This window comes from Orbicella faveolata, unplaced genomic scaffold (assembly GCF_042242905.1).
Source record: "Orbicella faveolata isolate gen_17 unplaced genomic scaffold, um_ofav_v1 contig_36, whole genome shotgun sequence".
In the NCBI taxonomy this organism is placed as follows: domain Eukaryota; kingdom Metazoa; phylum Cnidaria; class Anthozoa; order Scleractinia; family Merulinidae; genus Orbicella; species Orbicella faveolata.
The window spans coordinates 1,302,537-1,326,311 of NW_028301565.1; the positions used below are offsets into that span (position 1 = coordinate 1,302,537).

The 23,775-nt window shown below is 39.3% G+C and overlaps 1 protein-coding gene across 1 annotated transcript; it reads right to left on the reverse strand.

Moving 5' to 3' along the window:
- Positions 1-368: 368 nt before the first annotated feature.
- On the reverse strand, positions 369-22,591 carry LOC110050087 (complement receptor type 2-like). The gene is made up of 22 exons (XM_089275261.1): positions 22,379-22,591; positions 20,605-20,787; positions 19,359-19,624; positions 18,790-18,916; positions 18,450-18,617; positions 17,732-17,917; positions 17,417-17,584; positions 16,903-17,070; positions 16,056-16,223; positions 15,776-15,949; positions 14,859-15,026; positions 14,602-14,778; positions 10,550-10,717; positions 8,950-9,117; positions 6,345-6,514; positions 6,144-6,312; positions 5,643-5,810; positions 4,423-4,593; positions 3,596-3,766; positions 1,804-2,099; positions 1,344-1,734; positions 369-1,055 (listed from the first exon to the last, which is right to left on the reverse strand). Exons 1-22 carry the CDS (start codon positions 22,434-22,436, stop codon positions 667-669), a joined length of 4,272 nt encoding a protein of 1,423 aa, XP_089131387.1. The 5' UTR covers positions 22,437-22,591; the 3' UTR covers positions 369-666.
- Between the last annotated feature and the right edge of the window lie 1,184 nt (positions 22,592-23,775).

Sequence of the window (23,775 nt, forward strand, 5' to 3'; positions counted from 1 at the left end):
AAATGTAACCGAGAATAGCGATGTATTGTGCCTTGAACCATTCCCTAAGGTGGAAACTTTGTGAGTCCTGTTGTGCGATAACTGGTAACTAATGGATGGAGACCAGAAATGTTTTATTACCTTAAATAAATTACACAGCTGCACAAATCCTAAGACAGGATGATAATAAACATTGTTTTCGCTCGGGCTTTTAAGGTAAGTTGCTGATTATGTGACTGAAGAAAAAAAAAACCTTCATGGTGATTGGCCGGGAGTAGGAGATTCATCGCTAGTTTTCAATTAATACTGCAGTACAGATTAATACAGGTGTGCGTAATTTCTTCATATAATCCAATAATAGAAGAGAAAACGTATGAAAACTCAAGCAGTTAGACATTTACACTTTTATTCATATTTGAAAACTCTTTCAAGTTCCCTCGCCCAAATATTCTTACAATTTTGGGAGAATTCTCTAATATAACTCGTACCTAATTGCACCGCCGTTCATACGATAGCCTATACTTAAAAGTTTAAACTCCTTCCAAACTAAACTGGGGCTCTTTCAACACAATATAATAACTACAAGTGATATCATGTGTTTTCTGTAAAACAAATATCAGGTACTTCAGGTCTACTGTGTGTTTGTAGAAAATATTATTGCATCTTTAATTTACCCTGTTTACCCTGTTAGATGTCACTAATACAAAAGCGTGGTCGTTTCACTAAACGGAGATTTTCAAATCTGACCCATTTTGTAGTATTGTCGTCAAATTTCACTGACACTAAAGCTGTACCCGAAAACTCCACGACAGTACCGGATCGATACCACTCTGGTTTATCCTCTCTGTGAAGGGCTATTACTGATGAATTAATCGGAATATCCTTCTTTTTTCGAATCGTGTCTAAAATAAGCACTTCTTGAGTTCGCCGGTAGCTGCGTGTATGCTTTTCACTCAATGTTAACACGAAGTCAACGCGTGTGACATTAAGCTTTGTGATGTAAACTTTGTAGTAGTTATCGGCGCCATGATTATACCTCCATAATCCCCAAAACATTGAACCAACCAGGATACAGTCTAAACAAAAGAAAAAAGAACTAGGTCAGTGTCATATTGTTACATTATGATGACAATATTATAACTGTGTAATGTTAATTTTTATAGTGTTCTGCGGATAAGCTTGTTAATTTTTCGCATTGTAAAGCTCTGATCTTGAAATAGGAACCGATAAGGCTCTCGCGCTCAGTATGCATTTTATTAACATTTTTAATTATAAGCCTTACAAGAATAACACCCCAAACAGTAAATATAACTGCATAAACAAATATAAAATCTAGCGTTTTATTCACGTTACAAGGAAATTACCTGGGTTAGGATCACAGCCGTATAATTCCACTCTTAAGCAGATAAAGTCGTCATTAGCAGACAAGGGATGAATTCTGATAGTCCTGGCGATGAACGGCTCTTTGAACTTGTATTCTACCAGGGTCGAAGAGTCCTTGTTCCCCGGGATAACCTTAAGAAAAGACCAACATAAGCTGACGTGCTTCAAGTTCATGGGACGACTTAAAAACAAACAAACAAACCAAACTGAACTACCGCTACTGCTACTGCTACTGCTACTACTACGACTACTACTGTTACTACGACTACTACTGCTACTATGAGTACTACGACTACTACGACTACTACTACTACTACGACGACGACAACGACGACAAAAAAAGAAAAAAAAAACAAAACTATATTTAGTACACTACTAATGGCAAGACTAGAAGAAGTCGCAATAACAGTGGTGGAAATATAAGAGTACTGTGGACCTCACCTTTCTTGATCCAGACTCACTGTAATCTACAATTTTAGGTCCAGCGTTGAAGCTGATTCTGTATCTTTGAACCCATTTGTTAAGGACTGGTCCTCCCTGTGTAGCAATAGCTGTGAGCTTGTAGGTTTTATCGAGATCAATTTGTAAGTAAGCTTGTGTTTTTGGTGGACACCAAGCTGAGGGACCATTGAGTCGTGCAGCATTCGGTGGATAAGCAGGGTCTGTTAAGGATGCCAGTGATCTGATCCTGATAGCCCGATTGTTATTGTTCTCCAAACCAAGAGGCCTTGCACAAACTGAAACACATAACATTTAATCATTCACGTTGGAGCGACAGGTTTCAAACAACGAGAAAATTTAGAGCAAATTATACATGATATTGAAACGAGTTTCAAAAAATCAAATGAAACTAAAATAGCATTGTTAAAACATAACAAAAGAGACCGAAGCAGTTGAAAAATATATACTGTTCTTAAATGATTTCAGAAGGGTAACCTTTTCTGCGTTCCCGGATTAATATAAGAAATGTAATAATAAAGTGTATTATCGTTTGTCTCACGATGTAGTCACTTGAGATGTAGATCGCGACGTTTCGACTGCTTACTGCTAGTCTTCTTCAGGCGATAAGGTCGACTGATTGCACGGTATCATTTATATCAGAAAGGTCGGCTGTGATTGGTGCATTTCGATCCTCCTATTGTTCCATTGTAGCTGTTCCCTCAGTGGTCCGCTGTTGTACCATTCTCCTGTTGTTGTGTTCCTTGATCGTGGGTATCCATGCTTCAGGAATTTCAATTCCACTATCCCTGTTGATGTTGTTAGGGTGAAGTCTTATGTGAATAGCTTCCTTGACCCTACGTGTGTACCAGTGAGGATCTCGATCAACAAACTTGACCTCATTCAAGATAGGATAGTGGCCGGTCTCGTGTGTGTGTTCAGAAACGGCGGAGGTCTGGGTACGGGCGAGTCGTATATCCCTGTCGTGTTCTTTGATCCTCTCCTGCATAGATCTCCCTGTTTCCCCGATGTAGACTTTGCCGCACTCACAGGGAATCCTGTAGAAAACACCATCTTGTTTAGCCGGGTTGACGGTGTCGTTTGGTCGCACTAAGTGTGACCGAAGTGTCGTGTCGGACTTAAAGACGGTGCGAATGCCTTGTTGTTCTAGGCAGCGGCGGAGAGACTCCGAAACTCCTTAGACATAAGGTAAAACGGCGGTGGATTTAAATTCCGCGACAGGCTCTCTTCTTGGGGTTGTTCGTGCCTTTGTGATCTTCTGTACAAAAGAGGAGGGATATCCGTTAGAAACAAGTACAGATGACAGATGTTTCTTCTCTCCAGCGATTACTGATGGTTTGGTGACGAGACGTTTAGCCCGGTCGTACAGACACTTCACAATACCGCGCTTTACTGACTGAGGGTGGTGTGAATCATACGCTAGGTACTGATCAGTATGTGTTGGTTTCCTGTAGACATTGGTGGTAAGGCGGCCATCAGGTTCTCTGTAAACTGACGTGACTCGCCGGAACAATGGAACAATAGGAGGATCGAAATGCACCAATCACAGCCGACCTTTGTGATATAAATGATAACGTGCAATCAGTCGACCTTATCGCCTGAAGAAGACTAGCAGTAAGCAGTCGAAACGTCGCGATCTACATCTCAAGTGACTACATCGTGAGACAAACGATAATACACTTTATTATTGCATCCACCACGATGAATAACAACAACCTTTTCCTCGACATAAGAAATGTAGTTTAATATGGAAGCAAGGTTCGTCTATACTCACTGGAGCAAATGGGCCTGGAATCGGACCAACTCCCATTCTGACAGAATATTACTCGACTTCCAATTAACTCTAGAGCGGGAGTATTGCATGTAAAGGTTACATTTGCTCTGCTTCGATAATCATCGCCATCTTTTGCCCCATTGTCCGGTATGCCAGGATCACTGCATCGAGCTGTTAAAGACACGTTATAGCAAAGTGTTAACGACCTTATGGTTTCTGGTTATGAAATTGCTATATATAGCTAACAACTAGCATGAAACGACCAGCAGTATCTCTACTTCACGGTGAGTGGGATACCACCCTAGAATTAAATTCGCTGGTACTAATTTTAATACACGATAAAAAAAAAGTACAATGATCTTGCCTAAGTACTAACACAATGTAATGACCGTTGCCGAAACTCCGAACACACGAACACTCGAAGTCCCGGTGACTTGACTTTTCGCTAAAACGATTTCCACATTAGCTGGGCTTCTAATAATAACGGTAATATTAAAAAAAAACAACAACAACAACAACAAAAAAAACAACGAACAGTTTATCATGTAATACATGGCTATATTGTCTCTGCAGCCAAGTTATTTTCAAAAGGTGCGATCATGCATGTTACGTTCAAATACTCTTCACTACATCGGATTGAGCATTGGGTAAAACACATTTTTATCTGTCGGGAAATGTGTAGATCTCGTTTAGGAAACCTGGTATGTTTCTAAACCCTCAATAATTAGCGTTCAGATGGCTTACATTTTTCCGTCGACATACAAATAGTACATTCTACTAAACATTAATAATCAATTATTTTAAGTCAGGCCGCTTGACATACTTACCTTCACAAGAGGGTGTTTGATCACTCCACTCTCCGTCGTTGCAAGTTATAGTTGAAGCTCCCACAAGATCAAAAGTCCTGCTTTTACATCGAAACTGTACACTACCACCATGGGAAATGTTCTGGCCTAACTTCCACCCATTGTGAGGTTTTCCTGGATCCTGACAACGTTCTTATGAAGAATGAATAACTAAGAATGTTTATGCAAATTAAAACGAAATGCTAGTGGGTACCTTAAGAAAACGCTGGGAAAGGTAGTACTCAGTGTGGTAATTTATTTATTTATTTATTTATTTTTTCACTTAACGTTCTGTCGCTGCTAGCCGACAAATGTAGGCGACAATGAAACAAAAGCAAGGAATAATGTTGATCGTACGTCCGTCATGTTGCTCTGGCACGTGACAATGCAAATATTGAGTATAAAAACTTAACGAAGACGATGTTGTTTAATAGAACCATATGTGTAGTAAGATACTGCCAAAGAAATTATTTGAGATCGTCTGTGGAAATACTGGGGTGACCGCCCTACACAACTCCTATCCACGTGTAATAGCCACTTTGAAAGTTTTGCTCGAACTGGTATATCTGTAAGGATCTGCCCCTTTTGTATGGTACGATAGGCGGATCTTTGAATATTTCGCCAAGCAGTGATTGATTTTGGATTGAATGCCAATGTTAGACGAGGGTGACAGGCTGTAAATGGCCGGACTCCTACGCTTCTTGACATTAGTATATTTTTCTTAATTTCAGTCTCGCGACCCTTTTTGCTCCACACTTGTTTCTGAAGGGCACTTAATGCTGTGTTTTTAGGGGGACATTTCACCAGAGTAGAGCCACTGGAGTACATAGGCCTGTGTGATTTCCGCAGTTATCCGCGTGTAATTTGTAGATTGACACCTCTGTTTTTTGCCACGTGCTAGTTTTTTTCGGCTTATTTATATTGCAAATATGCTTTAAGCCCTCTAAATATTAACTCTGGATGGACAAAGTTTGAAAGATTCTGTGGACATGTTGGTTACTTGCATTTTGTATTATTACGCCTGGCCCGGCAGGCTCGCGTTTGAAACACAGATGATCGCTTAACTCTTCTCTCGCGCGGTTGACTCTAAGGCAGGCCTACTCGCAAGCTTTACTTGAATAAGTTATGAGGTATGATCCTGCATCTGAATAGGGCAAAAAGATGTAGCTGGAACTACTTCTTCTATTTGCATCATTCCTTACTTTTACATGCTGGGAATCTACCGTTCCATATTCCTTTCCTGCAAGTTGAAGAGGTTGGGCCTTCTAAATCGTAGCCAAAATTACACCCAAATGTAACTGACGAGCCATAACTGAAGTCGTCCCCGATGACGCGTCCGTTCTCAAGTGGTCCCGGATCTCTACAAAGTCCTGCATGAAAATATTGACAAGAAACAGATAAGCAGTGTGTCCGAAACTCTCACCGCTCTGTGATAATCGATCCGTTAATCGATTGTCCACCGAGTTACAAAGTTACAGAGTTACCGAGCTACCGAGCTATTGAGCTACCTGCGTACCTACCTACGTACGTACGTACGTACGTACCTACCTACCTACCTGCTTGCCTGTCTGCCAGTAAAACCGATCGCTTTTGAATGAAAATGTAAAAGAAAAGTATTTCATCTAACAATTTGACATTTTAGAGTGTTTTTGTTATAAAAGGAGGCGCTCTAAACAAAATATACGTAAGTGAATGGCTCAAACCTTTGCAAGTTGGAGAATTTGCATTCCATTTGCTATCGATGCACATAATCTGCTGGGAGCCTTGCAGTTGAAATCCTTTGTTGCATGAGAACGAGACTACTGCTCCATGGTTTGTATTGTGGCTATTTACCTTGCCATTAGAGAGCGCTGGCAGTGGATCACAAATTTTAGATGGTGATTTAATGTTATGTACTATTTACCTTTACATTCCGGCCTTTCTGAATCCCAGACTCCGTCGTTACAGGTGATTTGTGGCTTCCCTACCAAACTGTAGCCCTGTGTTGTGCATTCATATGTCACCATCTGACCATGCGAAAAGTGGTTGCCATTTCTTCTCCCTCGAGCTAAATGACCAGGATCATCACAAGATGCTAACAGAGGAATATATAATAGGAAAATATTATAAACTATAGTATAATGTGCTTATGGAAAAAAATTATTTCTCAACAGAAATAAAGACATTTGGGTGTTGAAATTGGAAAAAAAAAAATCCTTAAAATTCGTAATGCACTATACAAATACTGCACACACAAATATGATCAAACTTTACAAACTGGTACACTAGTGGAATCCAAATTCTTTCCAGCGCGCCGTATTCTGTCGATTCCAGACAGTCAAGTCATGGTTGCTATCACAGGAATAGGTAACTTCATCTCCGTCGATAAATTTAACCTTGTTTCCAAGCAATCTTCCTTTGTATGGGGCTCTCGGTGGTGGAGGACAATATCTGTTCAACCGAAAGCTCTAACCTTTATTCCATTCGCAAAACTTTGGAAAGCTATCGTTGAATCACTTCGCCAAGCGTATGAAATTTGTACTACTTGCAAATTTTTCGTAGGGTCTTTTACTCTCGTGGTGACCGTTTCCGCCTGAGAATTCCTGCATTTTACCGTCAGAGTACCTTCAAATTAATTAATAGACTTTCTGCCTTTCACCATTACCTTTTCCTTGCTTAAAACTTTCTTAGCGTTGTTTTCTTAAAACTTTCTTCCGTCGCTTTGCTCTGTGAATTTTGTGTCCGGCGCTGAGTCTGTGCTTTGATTCTTTCAGTCGCCATGATTGGTTTGTTGTGTAATCTCATGAATTTCCTGAGAATAAGCAACTTGATCACGGAAGCCAGTAAAATAAATGTTCCTCTCACTGACAGACTTTTTCCATAGTTATTTCTTAAAAGCAATTGACCACTCTTTCTGTGGGTTTACCGGCGCAATAAACCACTCGACGCAATAAACCACTCGAAAAAGTTGTAAACGGAATTTCTTTTTGGTGTATATATATAACAAAAACATATAGACTTAGGCCAGCCTAAAAGCGTAGCTCCTTGGCCGGGTTTGTTCAAAGTCCGATTAAGCTAATCAAGGATAAGGTAGAATTTTGACTTGAGTTCTGTAACTTTGCGGTGAGGTTTCCTGTATATTGTTCGGCCTTCTGTTTTGAGTTTTAACACAAGACAAAAGCAGTGTTAACGGTTAACTTTTAATCCTGGGTTAGCCTTAACCGGCTTCCGAACAACTCGACCCTGTTTTAAACTAGTTAACGTGACATGAACCCGCGATCCAATCGGAAACCAGCACTTGGTCAGCGGTAAACCTCAAAAAACCCTCGACTCTAAGCTTGAGCCCACGATATGGTCACGTGATGCTGGTCAGCGGATACCTTGTTTTGACAGGTGTCAATTGGTCATAACATAGATGCCCAATATCAAAGACGTACACGGTAAACCAAGTCTGCATGTCTCTGTCAACCTATTAATTATTTGGAGTATAGCCGCCATCTTGAGCGACTCCGTCGCCGCCGCCGTCGTGCGTACGCGTCCATAAGCAATACCGCTAGTCATGATATCCATGAGAAAATCAACTCATGGGTTTCCTTTCTTTCCTATATGTATGGGGCCGGAGCTCCGCCAATATATATCTAAAAGCAATAGATTCTCTAGCGACCTTTGTGGCTCTGTGGCTCTGTGGCCATCGATGCACACAATTTGCCGTGGACCTTTAAGTTGAAATCGGTTTTACCTTGTGGTCCTTTTACAGAGTTATTCTTTTATGCTCAGTGTATTTTGACGGTGATTTTAATTCCGTTAAAAGGGATACAGGAACCATTTGGTAAACAAAATCACTTGGAAAAAGTCAGCATGCCACGTTCTCAGTGAGCGGATTTTCCTAGCTACCTTATCTATCGAAGAGCAATGCAGTAAGTAATTAAATGGACCGCGTAGCAAGTAGTTCAAAGCCGTCACCTGCAAATCAACACTAATTTGCGAGTAATGGCTGAATAGTGGTGTTAATTAACTGTTATCATTTCCGCACCAAATAAATGGAAGCGGCTACACACAGAAATAGGGTGTCGCTATGTCATGTAAATAATAGCTGCAAATTGTAAATTGTTTGCGATGAAATTTAGACTGTCACGGGAAGTAGTTAAAACTTACTTGCTGTCACGTATGCGTTATCGTTGATCACCTTATCCGCTTGTAAAGTTCAAAGGCATGATGGGAAATAAAAAAGCACGAGGTTGTGACAACATGGCGTAGTTTCTGTCGTGTACATAACAGTTACAAGCTTGCCTTTACAATCTGGTACATTAGAATCCTAATTATTTTCACCACAACGCAATCTCTCGCTGTCAAACAAGTTATAATTGCCGTCTCAAGAAAATTTAACTTCATCTCCGTCGATGAATCGATACTTATCCCAATGCAGTCTCTATATGGAGTTTTGGACCCTGGGTAATTACCTGGTCAACCGATCAACCCATAAATTGTTGCTTTTCTTTTCCTTTTGCAATGTTTAACGTTTAGTCTAACCTTTGCAAACTGGAGCTGGATTGTTCCAGTTACCATCATTGCACATGATAACAGAGGCGCCAACCCTTGTATAGCCAAAAGAGCAATAAAACCTCACAGAACGCCCGTGCCTAAAGTCGTCTCCTGATCTACGGCCATGTGCTGGTTGAGAGAGTTCGTCACACGGTGCTACGGAATCCAACACGAACAATCGAATCAACTACTGATAGAAAAGGTTTCCTTTGTTTAACCGAGGATTGCTATTATTGTTGAAACCAAGTTTATTACAGTTAGGTAAAGTTTACAAAGTTTTCAACTTTATTTCAGTCATAAATACGTAATTCATCCCGAAACAAACGGTGAGCTTATATACCAAGGTTAATTAGACGTAGAAACAAATAGTGATGTAACATGAAGTCATCAAAGGAAAAGACTCAACTTTCCAGAGGTTTTGACCTCACTTTAATCGGCCAGGCTTTTGGTTCTTGATGCAGAAAGACCTGTCTTTAGGGTCTAATTTAATGAGAAACCAGAAACTGCAAGGGACCGCATACGATAAACGCTGCCAACGGAGGGTCTACAAGAGATCTAATCAGCCAAAAAAATGTTTGAAGACAAGCAATAGACTGCAAGGCTGATACTACGTGAAAAACGTTTCGAGACACCAACACGACAAGAACCGATAAAGTAGGATCGTAACAGTGGACAGCTGTTTCGCCCTTCTTGGGGCTCGTCAGCACTGTGTAGCGAAGATATGTAACGCCAGCAGAAAAGCCAACGCACATAAATTGCAAAATGACCCGTGCACGATAACGTACCATGCTTAAAAAACGCAGCGTATCGGATACTGTCCATGCGGTTGAATGTTTAAATGTTTAGGCTGGCCTTGTCCAGCCACATTTATTCTTTTGCTTTTCGAGACACCAATCTTGAAACTTTGTCTCCTTGCGCCCCGAAACACGTGATGTGGCAACGCATGTTTCGGGGTGCAAGTGAGTTCAAAGTACGGAACTTGATATGGTGAACGGGTCATTTTGCAGTTTATGTGCGTTGGCTTTTGGGCTGGCGTTACATATCTTCGCTACACAGTGCTGACGAGCCCCAAGAAGGGCGAAACAGCTGTCCACTGTCCACCTTTCCTCTTTGTAATAAACCAAAACTTGGTTTCAACAATGATTGTAATAGTAGTAACCCTCGGTCTGGTTTTTTGATTTTCAACATTCCACTAGCAATTTAAGATAATGATAATTGTTTGCCATCATTCCCGTTATTTTCTAGCGACCTTAAAAAATAGTGACATTAAATACCGAAGATCATCATAAATGTTGACTCCAGTGACGTCACAGCTAACAAATAATCAGGGCATCCTGCTGATCAATGAAGCTCAGGGCCATCACCTCAATGGCAAGTACTTGTGATGTGTTGTGTTACAAAAGCGTCAGCGAAATGCAAGACTAAGTTCACCCATACATATACGACGATAACGAGCAGGGATACTAAAACAAGACATGACCAAGTTGTGTAGGCCTTTTGCATGAACTGGTCGCGTGGTCCAAATTCCGCCACGCTGGATGGCAGAAGAAGAGTCGATTTAACACGCTCAAATAGGAAAATATCTCACCTTTGCAACTTGGCTTTCTATATCTCCAGCGACCATCTAAGCACTTTATCGTTCGCACACCTTCCATAATGTAATCTCTGGGACACGTGAACGTGACTGTTTTGTCGTGACGAAAGTCCTCACCAATCCTGTTTCCTTGATAAGGAAGACCAGGGTCTGGGCAAGGAGCTGGTAAACAGGGATGTGTGAGGTTAAATTATGAAACTTTTTCATGACGTCAACAGACAAGATTTGAAAGCGTACTCTTACTGGTAATGACAGTATTTAGGTAAAGAATTTATTTGTACACGATAAAAATATACTAGCAACGCCGATGTGGTCGTGACTAAAAATAATAATAGTGATAAAAACAAAACAAAACAAAACAAAAACAAAACAAAACAACAACAACAACAACAACAACAAAAAAAAAACAAAACAAAAAGGAACTATTTAAAGACTGTCTAAAATGTCTTTAGAAGAACGGAAGTAATGATTACAAAGATGATACGATAACAATAAAAACTATAAAACAATACAGGGAGTTAAAAGCTACTATATCCGTACCGAAAACTATAAAATTTACGTAGCATTTTCCTAATTGTTTCTTTTAAAAGCGCCAAGTGAATCACTATCTCTAATTTCATTGTCAAGCTTGTTTCAAAGTTTGGCTCCAACACAGGCGATGGCCTTCTTTAGTGTACTGGTCCCGTGGCACGGAATATTAAAATAGAGTTATTCCGTGAGAATATAACTCGTCTCACGTTTAACGAGTAAATCATGAAGAGGGGTAGGCGTAGCATGAAAACGGTTGTGGGCTAAAAACAGTGACCGCTGACAATACGTATGCCGAAAAGGCAAACAATTCGCAGTGTTCAAAATGTATTCCGTTGGTGCACACCAATCCAGGCGATAAATAATATTTGCTGCTCCCACATGAGTCCGTTCAATATCGTCAAACAAGTTCATAAGCCTCTGGGGCGGGTTGTTCAAAGCCTGATTAAGCTAGCCCAGGTTTAGGGAGAATTTTGACTTGAGTTTTGTAACTCTTCAGTGAGGTTTTCTCTTTATAATGTTCGTCCTTTAGTGTTGAATTTGAATAATCTCAAAGTATACAAAGCATACCAAGGTAAAACATTTATATCCAAGAAAAATGTATACTTTCGGTTAACTTTTAATCCTGGGTTAGCGTTAACCGGTTTTCGAACAACCCGGCCCAGATGACTATGTCATAAGTTATAGGTGGTAAGCTAAGCGAGCGTTAATTGGTAAAAAAATTAAATGAGTTCTGAAGATTTAATCTCTGTATGAATGTTTTACTGAACTCTGAAACATGCTTGTTCCACTTGATTTCACTCTCGATTTTTTGGCTAAACACCTAATAGGGGCCACTTGAGATAATTGCGTTGCCGAGTCTAATTCCCTGTAAGGGACCACTGAACGATCCAAGTTGCATTAAAATAAATTCGGTCTTTCTAGGATGTGGGGAGCAGATTATTTCAGTTTCATTTTGTGAATTCACCAAGAATTTTAAAATTGAGTTCGCTGGTAACAGTATCAGGTGCAGGCCCTATCACATATAGTAATAATAATAATAATAATAATAATAATAATAATAATAATAACAGCAACAACAACAACAACAGCAACAACAACAACAATAACAACAACAACAATAATAATAATAATAATAATAATAATAATAATAATGGTAGTGTCATTGGCGTACATATGAAGATTTATAATCCATCAAATATTTCGTTGCGCGCGATTGGTCTAAACTCGTCACGTAACTGAATATCCCCAGCCAAAACTGGGGAATATCGCAGTGATATTCCCTAATTTTCAAAACCGCTCGTGCTGCGAAACATTTTTGAAGGATAATAAACACAATAATAATAATAATAATAATAATAATAATAATAATAATAATGGTAGTGTCATTGGCGTACATATGAAGATTTATGATCCATCAAATATTTCGCTTGCGCGCGATTGGTCTAAACTCGTCATGTAACTGAATATTCCCCAGCCAAAACTGGGGAATATCCAGTGATATTCCCTAATTTTCAAAACCGCTCGTGCTGCGAAAAATTTTTGAAGGATAATAAACACAATAGCCTCCATTTGGCGCGAAAATATGCTCGGATATTTGTCCTTAGACATTATCTGTTCCTCAAAGCTCACAGTTTTTCTCGAGCTACGCTCTCGGAAAACTGTTTTCGTCCTGGAGCAGATAACGTCCGCGGACAAATATCCGACCATATTTCCGCGCCAAATGGAGGCTATTGTTTATATACCTTCATTGCAACTCACAATACCTGGAAGGTTAATAGTAAAAATTTAGAATACAGTGGGGTCGAGCACGGAGCCTTGTGGAACACCAAACGAGACTTTTAGCAGGCTTAGAAAAACAGCCATGAACAATCCGTCAATTGATGGCAGTTAGTCAAATAGTCTTTGACCGACGACCAGAGGTTTACTACAATTATTCCAAGCCCTTGCAAATTTTGAAGTAGCACAGAATGAGATATAAAGTCAAATGTTTTCTGAAGGTCCACAAATACGACACCAAGTAACATGTTATTGCCCAGTGTTCTTCAATCTTCTGTCATCTTAATCAATAAGAGTTCTGTCAAATGGCTTTTTTTATAAGCCCAAGGGAAGTTAGGATTGCTGAGGTTATGACAAGTAATGTGCAAAACAATAGAGGAAGTTACAGCTACCTCCATTATTTTGCCAGGCACGAAGGTAAAGAAATGGGACGATAGTTATCTTCAGCTTCGGCAATGCGATATACAATAATAATAATGGCGATGACGATGACGATAATGATGACGATGATGATGGTGATCATGATGATGATGATGATGATGATGATGATATGTAACATTGGTATAGCGCTAATTCTGTCTAGTTCATTAGCACTTTACAATTTAAATGAGTGAATGAAAGCAAAACAAATTAAAACAATAAAAATTTACATCAGAAATCATAATTTAAAAGCTCTTTTAAATACATGTGTTTTAAAAGCTTTCTTAAATGAAGATACGGAAGATTGCGTATGATCTCTAAGCTTATCTGGCAAGGCATTCCATAGGGTAGGCGCAGCAACTGAGAAAGCTCTCCGGCAATAACCTTGTAGGTGGTATTGTTCGCGTACTAAATAGACTTAAGAGTTTGATCTTAGACTGCGGTTTGGTATATACGGACGGTGTCGCTTAAACATTTAAAAGTCATTAGTATGATTTTATATTGGATCCTGAACTCTACAGGTAGCCAGTGTAATTCTTTTAACACAGGTGTAATGCGCTCTTCCTTGTTGGTATGAGTTAGTAGCCTATAACTAGCTAGCCGCTGAATTTTACACGCTTGTAAGTTTTTGTATTATTTGGTTGAAAACGTTGCACAGAAGTGAATTGCAGAAACCCAGCCTGAAGGTCTCAAGGAAATGAAGCAGGGACTCTGCTGCTTGTAAAGACAAGTGTTTTCGTATACGGGCTATGTTTCTCAGATGAAAGAAGGCAGATTTACAGGTTGCCTTGACATAGTCTTCCATTGATAGTGATGAGTCAAATACCGCACCGATATTTCGGACGGTTCTTGATGGATTGATAACAGCCTCACAAATTGCAACTGAGTTAACGGGCGGTAGTGGACGATATTTCGCGTTTAGGATCAGTAGCTCAGTCTTACCTCCGTGCAATTTTTAGTTTAAGAACATATTTTATTTCTTTAATTGTGTGACTTATGATATATTTAGAACAGGACCTGTAATAAGTATTAGTGGTATTATTATTATTATTATTATTATTATTAGTAGTAGTAGTAGTAGTAGTAGTAGTAGTAAAAGTAGTAGTAGTAGTAATAGTAGTAGTAGTAGTAGTAGCAGTTGTAGTAGCAGTAGCAGTAGCAGTAGCAGTAGTAGTAGCAGTAGCAGTAGCAGTAGCAGTAGCAGTAGCAGTAGCAGTAGCAGTAGTAGTAGCAGTAGCAGTAGCAGTAGTAGTAGTAGTAGTAGTATCATTGTTATTGCTATTGTTATTTTGTTTCAACTGATGTCTTAAGGCACTTACCAAGACACTGTGGAACAGGAGCAGTCCATTCCTTATTCTCCTGGCAGTAAATGGTGGACTTGCCTCTCAGAGAGAAATCTTTGTTGCACGTAAACGTCACAGATCCACCGTACACGAAGCCTTTATTAAGAAGTTGCGCTCCATTTGCGGGTATTCCAGGATCATCGCATTGAACAACTACGTCGGGGAAAAGAAAGAATATGCCTCACAAACTTCAGAGAGAATTAGATATATAAAATCATATGGATAACACAAACCTTTGCAAGTAGGAAAACTTTCGTTCCATTTGCCATCAATGCACGCAATCTGGTTGGGACCTTTAAGTAGGAATCCTTTATTGCATGAAAAGGAGGCTAATGCGCCATGTTTAAAATTGTTGCTTTTTACTTTGCCATTGAAGAGAGCCGTTAGGGGATCACAAGACGCTGAAAAATAAGGAAACATACCTCATAGTTGTGCTTAGGGGTTTAGTCTCTAACTCGCATTCTGGAGAAGAAACCACGGCGGACTATTGCAATAGGTCGTAGTTCGTTACAGGTACCTGTCTTAGCCACCTGGAATTGTTTTAGGCTGTTAGCTAGCGCTGGGAGGAGAATTGTAGATAGCTTTTCCTACGAACAGTTGTTCACACATAAATGCTTTCCGGTTTGGTAGACAATCCTGGATTGATCATGCATGTAACGACGGTTCCTGTGATTCGAATAAATTAAGCCAGAATGTAGAATTAAATAGCCGCTCTTCATAAATGTATACACAAATTAGCTATTTGTGAAAACCTCAACGGCGCACCGAAATGTCGGTTATAAAGCATTATTTGCGAGATGGAAGAATCATGTGAGCTAAATCGTGAACGAAAACGATGAAGGCCTTTAAATTGGGAGGACAGGTAGCATTTCTAAATCTTAGGGTGCGTTTCTTTAAGAAAATTCAAGATTGGATTCTCAAATCCGAAAGAACCCGGAAAGGGATTTTGCGTTTCTTTACTAAACAGATCAATCCAAGATCTCTCGGATCATGGTGCGTCGAAGGAACCGTATAATCCACTCTAAAAGTCTTTCGGATTTAAGAATCCACTCTTGGATTTTCCTAAAGAAACGCATCCTTAGTGTTAAAGTATAGGCTACGATATGATAAATACCAAATTAACGTTCACGGTGAGCAGTGAGAAATTCACCTTTACATTCTGGTACACTGAAATCCCATTTCTTTCCAACGCAGCGCAATCTTGCTTTTCCAAACAAATCATGGTTGCTGTCGCAGGAAAATGTAACTTCATCTCCGTCGAGAAATGGAACCTTATTTCCATGCAATCGTCCTCTGTTTGGAGTTCTCAGTCGTGGGCAAATACCTGTTCAGTCATGAAAAAATTCATTAACTGTTGTTACTGTTTGTGCTAGGTACAGCTGTATCTCGAAACTTAGCTAAACTTCACATTGGGAACAACTTAGTCTAACCTTTACAGACAGGTACAGGATTGCTCCAGTTACCATCATTGCACCTGATAGTAGAGGCGCCAATCCTTGCATAGCCAAATGAGCAAATGAACCTCGCAGAACGTCCATGTCTGAAATCTTCTCCCATACTTCTACCATAAGCTGGAGGGGCGAGTTCTTTGCACGGCGCTACGAAGTGCGATACGAAGATTCCAATCAGCAACTGATTAAAAACAACTAACTTTTACTTTAAAATGTAGAACTGGAGAATTGATCATCTTTTCGGGATTTGGCATTCTTCGATAAGAGGGTATCATAAAGCAGAATGAAATTACTAACAAGTATGTTTACGTTATTCAATGTTTAATTTGAATACGAATCATGCAGTTCTTAAGGAAGTACGTCACAGCAACCAATGCAAGCCTAACTCGTCAGTATATAAAACAGAAAATGGTATTATGGTACCGAGATATCATGATCGATTGACCGGAATTGGTGTGAGAGTAAGCAATTGGTATCCTTGATGCATTGTCCTTATGAGCAATTTGAATCTTTATTATCCACCGGCAATCGAAATTATAGTCTAAGGGGTGTTTTAGCAGTTTCTTTAAGATATTTTGCAATGCGCAATATTTCTGTCTTCAAGTGGCAAGGACTTTTTAGCCATCTCAAAGCAAATCGAAAACGAATACTCTTTTTCAGGTCCCTGAAGTGGCCACCCATTCTTTTTTGAGTTTATTACCGACTACCAAATGTTTTTTTTTTGGTTGTTGTTTTTGTTGTTGTTGTTTTTTTTGCTTTTGGTTTTGGTGTAATTGTGGTTAGGAAACTATCACCAAGTCCCAATAGACCAAAAAAAAAAACTTACCTTTGCAGCTTGGTTTTTCATTGCTCCAGCGACCGTCTGAGCACTTAATCGTTCGCACGCCCTCCATTACGTAATCTCTACGACACGTGAATGTAACTGGTTTACCATGACGAAAGTCACCACCAATCTTGTTTCCTTGATGAGGACGGCCAGGGTCTGAGCAAGGCTCTGAGAATAGAGAAGAGTTATAGTTAAACCAACGGTAACAACAGCCATTTACTAAGCACTAATACCGAGTTTTTGAATGATCTCATGTTGAACAGGGTCTTGTTTCCGGACCCTACATCTAGCAACCTGGAATCTCAACATCTTGGCTGAGTTTTCTCTTTACAATGCCCTTAACTGAAGATTGTATATTTAGAAACATAGATGAATTTCTAATTGCCTGCCAAAAAAAAGGAAATGTTACAATAAACCAGTAACAAACAGGCATATAAGTTACTCGGAAGTAACCAGTTAAAATTTAGGATTTTTTTTTTCTAATTGCATTCGACTGTTGTCTTGCATTGCAAACCTTTACAGGATGGTAGACTGTCGCTCCATTTCCCTTTCATGCAAGTTATTTTTGCTGATCCGACCAACGTGAAGTTTGTGCGACATGTTATTTCAACCTCACCACCTTCCTTCAAAGTAGCATGTGTGATGATACCATTCTTTATTGAATCCACGACAGGACAGGAAGCTATAATAATGCAATGATAGGAACAAATATGTCAACATATATGTTAAAAAATTCCATTGCCAGTCAGTTCATTACTTAAATTAAATGGCGCATCTTATGTATTGAACTGAGTGCAGATTTCGTTCTCCACTAAAAAAGATAACGTACCAATGCAACTGAATTCCCTCTTAAGCCACACAGTCTGGTTACACACCATGATTGGCGACCCCTTTAGGTAATATCCATCGCGACAGGCCAGAAAAATGTGAGTCCCATGAGTGTAGTTCACATGATTTGTTTGAGGATAAATGATGTACGCGTTACTCGGAAAGGTAGGTTTTGAGCATAGAGTTGCTAGAGATGGAAAAGACAAAAAGAAGGGTGCACTTTAGCTAATAGTTGCAATCGTGTGAATTGTAATCGTGCTACAGTAGAAAGATAACTCTTAAGCTAAGTTATCCTTCAATGCTTTGTACGTACCGAAAAGACGTCAGTTTAGACTCTGCCCTGGGAAACATTTGTTAAACATCAAAATTAAAACAACAGAATTCAATCTATCAGGGAAACAAAACTCGCCGCTTTCCTTGGACCAAATCATTAAATGTTTATGTTGCATACTCATCTTGGAAAGAAGAAAACAAAAATCTGTTAGGGCCCCTATGTGGGTACGGCTCAAAAATGAACCCCTTATTTTTCTTTTCAATTTTCATTTCTCTATATCATACAAATGTTTGACAATGCTGAAAAAACATAAGACCCTGAGAAACAAACGGGGTTAGAACAGACAAAAACCATTTAATTCTATTCTTGAATCGTGGAACGAGTTAGTTGACGTTGTATGAATCAACATTTCCTATTTCATAGTACCTCATAAGAGTCTTCTCACCTTTGCATACTGGAACACTGGAATTCCATCTGCCATGGATACAGCGCAGTGCACGATCACCAACCAATTCGAATCCAAGCTTACACTCAAACGAAACGACTCGACCATGAGAAAAGCTTGTTCCAAATATTCGACCATTTGGCGGATACCTAATCTTCAGGCAATAGGCTAAGCACAAAATATGAGCATATTAGCAGCTTTGATCCTGTTCAGCACTAGCTTCGAGTAGCCACTTGGAATCTTGAATGTGGAGTTCTCTTACTGACATTTAAAGCTCACGAATGATTAAATCTTGTGGATAAATTAAATATATAACAAGGATGAAAGATAGGTAATTTACCTTTACAAGTTGGTACATTGGCACTCCAAACTCCATCATTACATGTCAAAGTGGGCGACCCGAATAGATCAAATGTTAATAAGAAACTTGCATGTATATCAATATCTGAACCTGAATTGAAATCGTCCTATCGTAAAAAATTGTATTGGTTTCAGAGATCGTCTGTAGACATCAGAGGCTTCAATACATTTAATTTTGTCATGGAAATCGATGGGTAAGAATTCTTTTTTTTATTATTACAAAATGCGACCACAAATTAAATGAATAATATACTTGATTTACTTTCGTAGGCTAAGTATGAGTGAAAGCCGGTGTACGATCGATTAAAATATTTATTTGCGGATTGTTTCCAACCTTTGTTTTCAGGAAGTATAAGTACTTGAAGCTAAAATGGAGGGCTTTTTTAGCAGGTTGAGTAGTTGCTATGGTAATTATGCATGTGTCATGAAGATGCCCTCGACTTGTTTAACAATAATTGGGCATTTGCAAGGTACCAATATTGTAACATCCCTCGATTAAAGTGTGTCAGTATTGATCTCTCAACTGCTGGAAAGTGCTGTCTAGATTACGAATAAGGCGAAGTGCTGATTAGCACCTCCAACCAAGTTCGACACCTTGGCTTTTAATATTTTGATGAATGCAATACTCTGTAACGACAACTTACTCTCACAAAACGGTAGCTTTCCGTTCCATCTTCCATCAACGCATTCCAGGCTTGGTGTACCGACCAGTCGAAACTTTTCATTGCAACGAAATTCCACGGCCGCCTGTCCGATATTAGGGCGTGTTTCAATAACTTGACCATTCGAAATTTGACCTAGGTCTGGACAAAACCCTGTAAAAGAATAAAACGTAGTCATGAGACTAAAAGGCGAATGTATAAAAAATAAATCATACACTTGAGATGCGTAGAAACATAAAACATCTAAGAGCCTATCGCAGAAACTGTTCTCTTATCTCAGTCTTAATCATCTCTATGAAAAAAACGAACTTGCAAATAGACCAGCTACAAGTTAGCTTGATGGCTCAGTCGGTAGATTACTGCACAGGTACAGCAGAGATCATGGAACTGAGTCCTGGATTTTCGAAGGCAGTTGCTTAAGCAATGCCCCAAGCTAGCTAGCAGTACAAACTGGATCGACTGAAAAACAAACCTTGAAAAGGGACTTAAAGGCAAAGGGGTTTAGGGGTTTATAACTTACACTCGCCATACGCTTGTGAAGGTAGAACTTTGAACCAGGTTTTAAGTAAAGTGCCGAAAATACAAAAGTATTTGAAACACATTGACATCTTTGGCGAAACAATGGTTTGGTCACTGTAGTTTCTCAAACGAACCAGTAAAATCATTTGTCAAAAAAGGAGTCCTGAATGAAAACACCCTAACAGATAACCTGAGGTAAGTCGAAAGACAAAATTAAACTCTTATGGGCAAGTTTCCATAGTTTGTGAAGTTCACTCGTATTCTTGCTTGCTTGTTTGTTTGTTTGCTTGCCGGTTCTGAGGTGTGGCTAATTCAACAAGAACGGATAAAATATTCAAATGATTCCGGCTAAATATTATAGAACTATAAATTGATCTCTGGTGGTACCTTCTAGGATGTCTGTTTTGGTACATATTAATTTATCATATTTACATTAATATTTTAGGCTGCAATGCTATTTGTTTTAGCTCACCCCTTCAAGGGGTAAAAATGGATTTATGCTCCATTCCACTAGGAGAGAACTGAGGAGATGATGGCGAGTGAAATGAATGTTTCCTTATAAAACTTCTGCGAGAAAATCTTTGCAATAAACAAAGAGCATCATGTCAACATACCCACACATCTGAACTGCCTTTGTGTCCAGATACTCCCAAGGCATTTTATTATAGGTTTTCCAACCAGGTAAAAGCCTTGTTTACAACCAAACAGCACCACGCTTCCTTTCTCGTACTTTTCTTGATCTGGTGGATGAATTATGGTTGAGCCACGAGGAGGAATAGGTGGACCACACGTTAAACCTTTAGAAGAAGATAAATACATAAAGTAAAGGAATATTTACCACCAAAATATTACAGAACTGCGAATTTTCAAGTCACAAAAAAGGAGGATTGCGTGTGTTTGGCTAATACGAATGGCGTTATAAAACACGTGACAGATTTTTCTTTAATAATCGTCGTTTGGCGATAGAAAAATCAACAAGGATTAGAATAATGGAAAATGTTTTACTGCTCTTAAAAGAACTTCTCATTGCTGCCATTCTCCCACATCAACCATTATGAGTTGAAAGCAAGTCACCAGAATTAGTATCATTGTAAGACAGGCGTCTTTTGTTGGAATGTTCACTAAAGCAGCAAATTCAAAGAGCTACGATGGTTTATAAGTCTCTGCACGGGTTGGCTCCAGAATGTCTAAGTTCTAAATTCGAGAGGCAAGAAACCACACATAATCCAAGGGACTCTGAGAATAAACTAAGTGTTCTATTGCCGCGCACAAACTATTCTAAAAATAACGCGGGGGGGGGGGGGGGGGAGAGGTACTCCCAGAAAAAATCGAGTGGGCGTGCGCGGCCCGTTTCCCAAAACCCTTACCCTATTTATGACCAACGTCTGCAATATTCCCTACACTATTTATGACCTGACCAAAAATTTGAAACCCTAACCATTAAATTAAAGCCCTGTTTCAGACCTGCGTTATAATTAGTTCCCTTGTTCAGACCAATGTTAAATTACCGTAAACATACTTTGAGAAGGGGTTTTGTTGATTTTCTTTTCGATAATGATGAAGGCTAGAGTGCAAAAACCATACCTTATTTATGAACAAAATGACCAAAATCAGCTAAAATTGACACCCTATTTATGACCATAACAGCTGAAAAACCATACCCCAAGGGGCCGCACATACCTTATAGCCTATATTAGGGAGTAGACCCTTTAGCTATAGTGGCGCATTCTACGGTATTCCTTGTCAATTAAGGGAAGCAGAGTCCCTGAGGCAGTTTAAACGCCTACTCAAATGAGGTGTATAAGGCACGGCATTCGTGGAAAGTAGCTTTCGCTTTATTTAATTATATTTTTTACTATTAGTTATTAGTAGTTTTAGCTCACGGATTTTTAACCGTGTTTAAATAAATATTATCTATCTAAACAGACTCAGAGAGTCCAGACCTGTAGAAAGTACACCTTGGATGTATACCTAGGCATAAACTTCTATCAGCAGACCTTTCAGGTCTGATTTGACTACAATATTTACGCTGGGTACATGCCTATTATTGTCGCTATCCGTCTAAATTGTTGTTACTGATGAACGCAAGTCAGTTGATTTCTTAAGCACGTAACGCAGTGATGACAGCAAAGAGAGAAAAAATCCTTTAAAACTACAGACATTTCGACAAAATGCCAAAGTTTGGTTGCATCGAGTCACTCTTCCTTCGTCGCTGATCAATTCTGTTATCCATCTCGCAGCTTCAACTTGAACTGAATTAAACTTTTTTTTTTACAATAATAATGCTTTTCAAATATATAGAGAAAGACCAAAGACTATTAGGATATCTCAGTAGTTATCAACAACTCACCATTATGTCTGATGATTTCTTTAAACTGGTTTACTTACCGTATCCCACCATCGCACAAATTATCGAGTAGTAAAAGACGATTACAACATGCAGCATTTTGAAGCGGAAGTTAAACGCAACTGATGAATTTCCTTTCTGTTGGTACGTAGTTTGTACTATAGAGGTTCAAATGCTTAACTCGATTTGAGAAACGTGTACGCGTTACTGATATCTATCGAAATGTAAACCTCATTTTGCGCGGCATGCCCTCTGTTTATTTAAGAAAAGTCAAAGGGCACTCTATCTAGGATGTGGGATGTCCTAACGAGAATTCTATTTAAAGAGGTTTTCAATTGAGTATCGTATCAAACCAAAACCAAACCTATTACTTATAATTAACTTTTACGCTACTCAGCCAATCTCAAACCGTAGTAAAACCAAAACCAAAGAAATTACCAGATTAACTGCTATGACGTGAATATAGATTGCTTTTTGCTGGATTCAAATCATAACTGACGGCCACGCAAACCTGGGGGTAAGGGGGTGGAGGGTGGGGGTGGGGGACTGGAAGGGTACTCTGCAAAATTTCATACAGGCTGTGGGAACACGAGCCGACAGGCGAGTGTTTCCCAAACTTCCACGAGTGTCTCTGTAACTCAATAAGAACACGGAAAACATGTTTTCTATTTCTTTTTGAAAATTAGCGACGGAAAAAAAAATTGTTTATTTTGATCATCAAAAGCAATTTTCTTTGCTCGAGCCATCAGTATGTCAACAGCACGTGGTGGTTCTGTGTTGCTATCGAGTTTTAGTATAAATCTACCAGCGTTCTATCACGAATGCCGTTCTCTGATTGGCTACGCTACTCACCACCTATTGAGACCAACACATAGCTATCTACAATAACAACGTGAAAAAACAGGTTTTTATTCAGCAAAAGTGGCCGGGCTCATAAGAGGTTTTTGATTTTAGGTAGAATGAAGCATCAAGTGCAAGTACGACTATAGATCGTTTTCACGTGACGTCATCACTTTCTAAAATCCAAAACTAAACAGCCACCAAAGTTTTTATCCTCGTCAGGGATAAGAGGCAGTATATTTATATCTGTTTACAATTTTACAGCTCAACAACGTGCTTCGTTTGGAATCCAGAGCATTTTGAATTTCAGGGTTATGGAGGTGCGTGACACAAGGCTACGATCGAGTTCGTCGAAAAATATATACTTATCTCATGATTTTGAGCCTTTTTAGAAGTTAGAGCATTAGGAAAAGTGCTTCTGTAAATGCTTGTTTGATCAGTACTGATAATCAGTCGCCTAGATAGTCAAAGGAAGTCAGATGTTTACACTATTTTCCGGCCGCCATATTGGTGTACCACGGAGGTACACCAACATGGCGTTTTCATACTGGGCTCTGTAAATATCTGCGAAACATTTCGACGAATATCTGAAGATTGG